Below are 10,293 nucleotides of genomic sequence, written 5' to 3'. Positions count from 1 at the left end.
GCTAAAGTATTGGAGAGTTTGTTCAGAAACCGCATCTAGATCACTTTAATCCTTTACAGGAGACAGCATAGGTTTCTCAAAAGTAGGCCTTGCTTTAGCAATCTACTCAATTTACAATAGTGACTTCAGAGTTTGATAAGGGAATGGATACCTCATTACTCCTGGATATTGACAGGCCATTTCACAGGGTTTCAAATAGAACATTATTATGCAAACTCAAAGGATTGTTTGTGCAGAAAAGGCACTATCAGGTTTCACAGATGCGCAAGGAACTGAGTCTAAGAAAATGAGTGACCAGTTATATGATGATTCCAAATTGGTAGTAATAAGGGACAATTCTGGTAAAGAATTTTTTACAGATTACTTGAATAAACATTCTATTGTCAAATGTCGATGAAAGTCAGTTTAATGTTCGTATAAGCAAAGTTATGCATATTGGACTGAAGACATTGCAGGCTGAGTATTACATTAATGGAAATTTTTGTCAATCACTCGACGAAGCCAGACATCTAAGGATGATAGCAGACAATGAGTTACAGTTCGGAGACTATATTAATGATGAGATTTATAATATAACATCTTACAACTGCAGTGTTAACGGGAACACTAAAATATAGAAGTTAAGGAAGCATAAGGGTCTTTCCATGGCGTGTGTCGAATAAATTGAATCTGCTTCCACTGAACATTGTAGATGCTTCTTGAGTGATGTTCTCAAGGAGGGGTTATGATCGCTAGCAGGTATTGCATGACCTATGAGGACCGTTCCTCGATGAGAGATGTTGACTCCCTGGAGGTGCCTGGTTTATAATAATATTGAGTACAGAGAATAAACAGGTTTTATTCATTAGTAACATATCCGCTAGAGATCGCCCGTTTTGTATTTGTAATAAGCCAAGCCGGTGTTTGTATTAACTGTACATGTGTTTTGTTATGTGCTGGGGTTGTTTTAAATGTTGGTGAATTTAAGTGTTGAGACAAACGGCTGCGTTGCGTCGAAGTGGTTTCAGAAATTTGTTATTTGGACATTTAGATTTTTCTTTGCATACTGAAATATACACATAGGACAGCTCCAGAAATGCCATTTGATTCCACGAAGTCATCCTCTTCCTCCGATAAGGAACTTGAGGAATTTTTTTTAGTGGAACAGCAAAAAGCGCAGTTTCAAGCACAGGTAAGTCTTGTAAGGCAGCAGCGATCAAGTACAGTAATTATGAATGTTGCTTGGATAATGAAGAGTTCAGGTATTTACTTTCTCCATTCGATATATGTAAATACACACAAATATATACATACAGCGTACCGGTGGTTACCGTTATCTCTGTATGCTTTTTTACATTAAAAAAAAAAAAAAAAACTCTTGACCCCACATTGACCCTGATCTTCTAAAGCATATCCCCTCCTTTTTTTTTCCACTTTAAAAGAGTAAAATTTTAAACCTTTTCGTAGTATTCTTAGGAGTAAAGTGAGACAAAATGAATAAAAAAAAAAAAAATTACGAGGTGAGAAAAACACTAATGTGTTTTTCTCACCTCCTCATTTTAACCCACCTTTTGCATATTTATGTATTGTATTAAATATTTATTCCCAATTAGTGTTGAAGAACAAGTCTTCAGGTTTTCTTTGGATTTTAAATTATTTTATGATAAAGTGACAGCTGAGTTGGATGAAGGTACTGTAATGATTACACAGTGATACTACTGGACTTCGTAAAAGCATTTGACAGGATACTGCATGGAATCCTGAATGGCTCCATAAATTACATCAAGTGAGTATGGATATAAAGCTGGTGATGTGGATGAGAGAGTGTTAGTGAGATATCAGATGGTAGTTTATACAGGAGCAGAGTCCTGTAGAAGGCTTGAGGCTAGGGCTCTCTACTTGGACACTACTATTTAATTTATTCATTAATGATATAGGAAATGATCTGAGGGGAAATATTCAGGTTTTTGCAGATGATGCAAAAATATGTAGAGCAATAGCCAATAAAGATTATGCTGAAATTTTACAGGGTGATTTAAATAGACTGGCAGTATAAAGGAGAATGGATATCACTTTAATGTGGTAAAGCATATGGTTATGCATTTTGGAGTGAAATGATTACCAGCTGTATTCCATATTGATGGAACCGTACCCCAGGAATGTGGGATTATTGGTGGGTAGGGAGTTGAAGTTCAGAGGCATATTGCAAAAAGTGGCTAAAATGGCTCATAGGATTACCTGGCTATTGAAGAACACTCCGACATGCAGAGATAAGTAGGTTATTATTCCTCTTTATATAGCTTTGATAAGGCCTCATCCAGATTATTGCACATGGATCTGATTGCCTGGGTTTCTTGAAGATGTGGATGAAGTGGAATAGATTCAGAGGCTAGTGACCAAGATGGTGATCTGATCTGTCACCAAAGATGGTGACAGATCTGTCACCATCTTAGGTGACAGATCAGAAGCCAGCCTAAAGCCCAAAGTCTGGCTCAGATATGTCAGTGACATTTTTGCCATTTGTCCCCATGGCTGCGAAACATTAAATCCATTCCTTAGCCACCTGAACAAACAACACAAACGCATCCAATTCACCATTGAAATCGAAAACAACAACTCTTCCTGTTTTTTTTAGACACACTCGTCAGACATCTTTCCTCAGGCTCTGTCTCTCCTTCTCAGTCTACTGCAAACCTACACACACATGGGCCAGTACACACACAAAAATTCATACCACCACGAAACAAAAACTAGGAGTCATAAGTACCCCTCTAAACACAGAGCACTAACTATTTGCTTGAATGAACAAGCTCTAAACCAAGAATTCGAAATCATTACCCATGCATTTGTAAAAAAAATGGCTATAATAAAAAACACAGTTCACAAGATCCTCCATAAAAATACCACTAAAAACAAAAAGATTATAAGAATGCCATAGCCATACCCTATGTTAGAGGCATTTCAGAAAAAATAGACAGAACACTATATAAATACAACATCAAGACTACTTTCAAACCCCCAACAAAATTAAGAAATATACTCAGTTCTTCCAAAGATCCTCTTCCACACCTGGCCCACCGAGGGGTTTACAAAATTCAATGTACATGTAACCTGTCCTACACAGGGGAAACAGGATGCACTATCCTAATCAGAAAAGACGAACACAAACGACACATTAAATACCTCCATTATGGTTTTCCATATTTTCCATATTATTTTCCATAATTTTCATTATGGAAAAACAGGCTTATCGGACCACGCACTCCAAACATACCATAGAATTGACTGGAAAGGCACCAAAAACCTGGTTTGAGAGAAAATTCAAAGAAGCCTGTGAAATGCTAAAACATAATCCAAACCTGAATAAAAAAATAATGGACTAATCATTCCAAGAATGTGCAGGACCCATCTGCAACCCTTTAGCAACCTGAAGAAGCCCAGAAGAAAATCTCAGTACGAGAGGACTTGAGAAATATTTAATGTAGTTCTGTTTTTAATTTATTTTTATATTTATCATTTTTTTTAAATTCAATTTTATTTTTATTTATTTATTTATTTAATATTATTAATTTAATTTTTTTCTCCACTAGAGATCAGGCTAGATAAAAGATTAATAAGCAGCTTAGAGTCATTTTACCTTTGTAAAGTGCAGTGGTATAATAACTTGTATCTTATACATATGTATTTTCCTGATGATGATAACCTCAATACAGAGGTCAAAACATCTAATATTACTTTCCTAATATTAAGTAAAGTAATTATTTTAACACATATGTTCATAAAGTTTTAACTATGAATGCTGAGCACCGTGTAACCTTAAAAGAAAGAATTTTCAGTATATGAATAATGTGAAGAAAACTATTCATGGAGTATGGTTAGCAAGGGAGTGAGGACCAGATTTTTGCTTGGAGAGTGATGAATGAGTGGAATAGATTGCCAGAGTCAGTTATATGTATGTTCTTTGTCAGTGAATGATTTCAAGGCAAAATGTGATAGGTATTATACAGGTACTGATAACTGATGATTAATGTTTTTGAAATAGACCTCCTACAATCAGTCTATGGACTCCATGAAGGTGCCCACGTGTATTATTAATAATAATAACTTGCTAGTACCACCTAAATGAGGGGAAAAGAGAAAAAAAAAGTACCTTGAAACATTCTATGGTTGTTGTACACGAGAGTACAAATATGTGTACATAATTTTCTGTGTTGAGATTTCAAAACATTCTTATTTTTTTTTAAATTAAAAGCAAATTTTAGTGATTCAACATGATTTTTCATACATGTGTTGAACCAGGGCTTGGAAAATGGACAAGAATTTTGGGTAGAATGAGGTTGATAGCCTTCATGCCAGTGAGGATAATATCTATTACTTGCTGTGCAAGTGTCTGGGTCAAAAGACAGAAGCAGTAGCCACATGGAAAAAAAGAATAGTAGTTGTGGAGGTCATCCAAACTAGTACTTTTATATTCATCATAAAAATTTCTATGATGAATTCTGATCACCGTGTAACCATGAAGGAAAGTACTTGTGTATTCTTTGGTACTACAGGATGAAATGCAAGCGGGACATGTTCAGAGGAAGGGCATTCTTTGAAACTGGAAACTTGCAAAAGATTGTGATCTGAGATGCCAAGAGGAGAGATGAATTCTATGGTATATCTGGAAGGAGAACTGATTAAAAAAAAAAAAAAAAAAAAAAAAAAAATCAAGGGGTATTAGGAAAGTGGAGGAGATTATCGGGAATTTGAGTAGGTAGATGTATGATTTCATAAGATAATTGCTTATAGTTTATGGTGTAAATGTTACTAAGTGGGGCAAGGAAATCTTGAATCAGAAGGTTCAAAGCAGGGGATTCTAAATTGGACATTCTCTGCCAGGCAGTCTCAGATTGCTCAAAGGCACAGATGCCACCCTTGTGGTGAAATTAATCCTGAAAAGTATAATTTGGTTATTGAAGGTGAACCGTGGTTGGTGTTGCTGCAATTTGGATTTTGTTATGAGCAGGAGGGCTGGTCTGGTAAGTGGTGATGAACATTATGTTGAAATTTATGTCATGAATGTTTGAAGTGAATGTGAAAGTGTTTTTTGTAAGGATTCTGGTAAGTTTGGAATATTATGCTTGGTTTGATTTTTTTTTGAATGAATTGCCTGATCACACCCTACTTTGTGCCAATGGACACGCGGTAGGGTGTGATCAGGGAAGGGGGCTTTCTGGAAATAATCTGTTTATTAACATATGTTAATAAACAGATTATTATTCCAGGTAAACGGGACTAGACAAATTATATTCTTGTTTTAATCCTTTAGCAAACTGTTTTCTTATGCATGGTTACCTAAATGTAAGTTTACATGTAAAGTATATTCTCACTGCTTAGCTACTCGTATATAGAGGTTAACCTCAATTACTTCACCATCCCATAATCCATGGTATACTTTCTTTCATACATGTATATTGCTATGCATTATGGGAAGGATCACTATGTAAGATGGGTTCAACCTTTGAGGTCTCATCAGCAGGAGCAAGATCCATGGAGGTACTGAAGGCTAAATCACTGCATACATAATATTTTTTATTTATAAAAAGCAAAATGGTGTATCACCATATTATTAAAAAATTGGGATCAGAGATACTTGAAGAAATTTTTTTTTTTTTTTAGCTTGGTTAGGGAGTAAATTATACTATGACTTATTCTTGATTTAGCATTAATCATCTCCATAGATCTAGTTCCCATTTATGAGATCTCAGTAAAAGATGAAACCGACATTTGTAATGGTGTGTACTATGGCTGTACTGAAGCAGTTGATGTGAAGTTAACAGCCTCTATATACAAATAGCCTGTGTGAAGATACTTTGTGCACAAACTTTTTTTTTTTTTTGGTAGCATTTGGGTAAAGCATTAAACGAAGTATATGATTCTTGTCTAGTGTAAATTAGGCAAGCAGTGTGGTAAAAATATTATGGAGAGGGTATCAAGACAGTAGTGATGAGATATATGAAGAATATAAAGTGTAAGCTAGAAAGGTGACAAGTGGTAAAGAAAAGTGCAGAGTAAGAGAGGATTGGTCAGTCAGTCAGTCTTCTCTCAAGATGAAGAATAATTATCAGAGTGACACTGGTGAATAGTAGCAGATTAACCATGCATGGAATCTAGGATTAGTAGAGTTATTTAATGAGCACTTTATCAGTGTATAACATACTGGTGTACATGATGCTATGCATAATATAGAAGGGAGGCAAATAACATTTTTAAAAAAATTGAGAATTAGAAGTAAAAGAATCAGAGACACATCAAATGTTGATTGGGTTAGATATAATAATAAAGCTGTGAGAATGGATGACAGATCATCACACATTGTTTAGGAATATGCAAAAAAAAAAAAAAAAAGAAGTTAGCTGTGTCCTTGACCAGGCAGTGGAAATGACTCCTAAGGAATAGAAGAAGACAAAATAGTACCTGTTCACAAGCATGGTTCTTGGACAGACGTTTCCAATTATAGACCGATTTGTATATCTGCAGTTTCAGTTATGGTGTTGGAGAGGTTGCTAGGATATAGGATTGAGTTGATGGATATTGAATTCTTTGGTGGTCAGCATGGTTTGTAAAGTATAGGTTTTGTTTTAGCAATCTACTAGCATTTTATGATAGTATGTGTTGGATAAAAGAAATTCATATATTGATGTTCTTGGACTTTGGAAAGACATTTAATAAATTACCACATGATAAGTTTGTACAAGCTGCAGAAGGTGGGAATGGATAATAGATTGGTTAGTTAGATTGTAGATTTTCTCCCCAATGCCAGCAAGGTGTTCTTGGACCTCTGCTGTTTTAACTTACTTTTAAATGATATTTCATGTGAATCTTTAGTTGTTTACTCATGATGTAAAGTTTGGGAGAATTATAAGAAGGGTTGATGATTTTAATTTCCTTCAGGAAGATTTTAATAGACTTCTAGCTTGGACTAGTGAGTGGGATGTTAATATTAATAAGTGTGTAAGATGTTGCACTTCCTCACACTGTATTGTTGGAACTACTCTTCAGAAAGCAGATGAGATTCAAGATCTAGGGTACAATGGTTGATAGTGGACTGAAGTTTAGTGGCTATAGTGTTGCAAAGACTGTTCATCACACTGTTGTCATGATAAGGAAGATATATTATCTATAAGAGTGACAAAATTTCTTTTGTGTCACTCTTATAGAACTTTTTTAATAACTTAGAAGTTTCTATCATACCTCTCATTTCTGCCTAGCAACCAAGCTTTGCTAGGCAGACTCGCACACCTTCAAACTGTTCTCCTCATAGAGAGCATTTCAGACCTATCACCAGCTTGGCTACTCATCTTTCATTCCTTTTCACCACTTCATGATCCAAATGAAACCCAAGTAAATTCTGTCCGCTATTAACCCTAAGTTCCTAGTCTCATCAGTTTCCTGCAATTCAATAATGTGAGACACAGTATATAATCTTTTCAGCCTAAAGGGCATAACCTTAAGTTATGCTACATGAATTTGATGGCCATTATCCTTTACCCACAGCACCAATTTATTTAAATCTTCCTGCAGGATATCCATATCACTTTTATCAACTAATGACCTCATTAGTTTTACATTATCAGCGAATAACCAAATATACCCCCCCCCCCCTTAAATCATTCCCTATGTTATTAATATATAAATGAAAGAGTAATATAAATGGCTCTAGTACAGAGCCTACTAGTCACCCTCATTCTCCTAGATTCCACTCACAAATACTACTCTCTGGTGTTGTCTGTAAACCACCCTTCTAATACATGCCACCTGTTTTATCATTCCCATTTGTTTCAACATTTGTAATGGCTTTCCATGCAGTATTCTGTCAAATGCCTTTTCCACTAGCAGTATGATGGTGTTGCCATTTCCTTTATCTAATTCTGCTATCACTCTATTATAAAATGTGAGTAAATTACCAATAGGACCTACCTTTTACAAAGCCATGTTCCCCACCATAGAGCATTATATTCCTATCCATTCGTTGCTGGATTTTATCTTTAACCAACACTTCTGAGATATTAATTGCTCCGTAATTTGCTACTTCTGCCTTGGAACCATTTTTATGTAATTGAACTGTCTTAGCCTCTTTCCACTTCCTTGGAACCTTGCCTGAGCTGAGATTTAGATTCAACAATTTCGTCAGAGGCACTGCCAATTCTCTTGAACATTTGCATAACACACAAGGCCACATACCATCTAGTCCCACTGCCATATTTTTCAATGTGCTGAGTCTACAATTCTCACATCAGCCTTTCATATGAGCAACTGCAAAATCTGTCTGGATGATACACCTTTGCAAAGTGATCACTCAGCAACTCAACTATTTCTTCTGCTTCTGTCACCTTCCTACCATAAATGTTGATTAAAGTCATTGTCTGCATTTTGTACTACTGCTTGTGATCACTGATTTCTTTATATTCCATTCCCTCCATGATTTTTTTTTTTTTTTTGCAGATCCTGTCTTATATCTCTACTTATTCACTTAACCTCTTGTTTTATCCTACTGACTGTGGGTATTCAATCTGATACTGCTTCTCTCAAACAATCCTTGACCATTCCCTCAATAAGCACTACTGACATTTTTTCCTTGTAGCTTCTTAAAACATGACACTGCTCTAAGGTAACTCCTAAGTATGTCATAACTAACAGCTTTATACCAATATAAACCTTATCTAGAAAATTCCACATGCTTGGCAACCTCCCCCAATGTCTGGAGGCAGAATGTCTACCTTGGTTATGGATACATCTTCTGATGCTACTACCAGATTTAACACACTCAAACAAATCCCTGGTCCTCTCCATCACATGTTGTTTCAAATAATTATTCCTTAGCAACTGAATTTTAAAATAATAAACTAGTGAAAAATTTAAAACTTCACCTGGAAAACCTTAATATGACATCTAAAATGTTGTTATACTTTGATTTCTTGATTGGAGTGTAAGCTATCTTTAGATGTTAATATATACCACTCTAAAAGAAAAAATGTACTTCAAAAAGCGACATTAACCATGTACTGCATAAAGTTCAGTCATGCTATGTTCAATAAACTTAGGACAAAAAATAAGTGGTATATAAAAAGCATTCAGAATTTAGAAAAAATTTTGGTAATGGAACTTTTTACTAGTAATTTTGATGAGCATTTATTATTGGTGTTCTGGTGCATCCTGGCTGTGATCTGGCAAACAGTTATTTGTTGCATTTACAATCTGCTTGTATATAGCTCAGATTGCTGCTAATCTGAATTTAAAAAAAATAAGATAAAAAAAAAAAAAGAAAGAAACTTTGTACTACTACTACTGTAATTTGATTTAGTGATATATATTGACTACATTCAGTTATACTCTTTGATAATAGTTTTTAAAACTTTTGTTTAATTTTTTAGGTACACCATCTTAATGATATATGTTGGGATAAATGTATAGACAAGCCTGGATCAAAATTAGACAGTCGGACTCAAACATGCATAACTAACTGTGTGGAAAGGTTCATAGATTCTTCTTTAGCCATTACTAATAGATTTGCCCAGCTGTTACAACACTCATCAAATAAGATGTAATTTCATTTAAAGTTAATAATCAGATACGCTTAATTTTATAAAATATCATGCTTTTTAGATTAGCTTGATTTTCAGCTTAATTTTATAAAATATCATGCTTTTTAAATTAGCTTGAATTTCGGGAACATCAAGCATCCCATGAATATGCATCTCAAAAATAGCTTTGTTCTTAATCTTTAGAAACTGACCTTTCTTAAAATTGTCTGTTGTTACAGTCTTTATCAGAAAGTTTAATGTATGAATTTTTGTATAGAGTGACATTAACTGTAGGCAAAAATATTATATTATGCAATTTCATTTCATTTTGACACCTCTTGCTTGTATTTTTACATAATCCCATCCTTAATCATTTTTAGATGGTCTCCTCATCCATTTATTTTTACTTGACATTTTCAATACCAATATTTATTTAAATTGCCACAGAATAATTTTCAGTTTGCTTCAAAAAAATCTTAAGATGAGTTTTCTAAATGTTGAACTAAAACTTCATATTGATGTTCTACTTACACGTACTTCAAAATTGAGATATGAATACAGAAAGACTAAGCAAAAAAAGTTATACAGACTGATATACAGTAGTTTTTTTTTTCTATTAGTAAATCCTTACTATTCTACTTCTAAACAAAACTGAATTTTTCAAAATTACATAAGCAAAGTGGATATTAGATCCAGCTTTTAGTAATTAAATTTTTCAAAGCTTATTTTGAGTGTTTCCATGGAGCAG

At 34.4% G+C, this 10,293-nt stretch overlaps 1 protein-coding gene across 1 annotated transcript; it reads left to right on the top strand.

The window, feature by feature from the left end:
* The first annotated feature begins 886 nt into the window (after positions 1-886).
* On the top strand, positions 887-9,874 carry LOC150107428 (mitochondrial import inner membrane translocase subunit Tim8 B-like). Its single transcript, XM_090391288.1, has 2 exons — positions 887-1,171; positions 9,396-9,874. The coding sequence occupies exons 1-2, from the start codon at positions 1,076-1,078 to the stop codon at positions 9,567-9,569; spliced, it is 270 nt and encodes an 89-aa protein (XP_090247414.1). The 5' UTR covers positions 887-1,075; the 3' UTR covers positions 9,570-9,874.
* The last annotated feature ends 419 nt before the right edge of the window (positions 9,875-10,293 follow it).

The sequence above is a fragment of the Typopeltis vanoorti genome, chromosome 4, assembly GCF_054136105.1.
Source record: "Typopeltis vanoorti isolate ZY-2024b chromosome 4, IOZ_Tvanoo_1.0, whole genome shotgun sequence".
NCBI classification, from domain to species: domain Eukaryota; kingdom Metazoa; phylum Arthropoda; class Arachnida; order Uropygi; family Thelyphonidae; genus Typopeltis; species Typopeltis vanoorti.
This window is presented reverse-complemented; position numbering and strand designations above follow the sequence as displayed.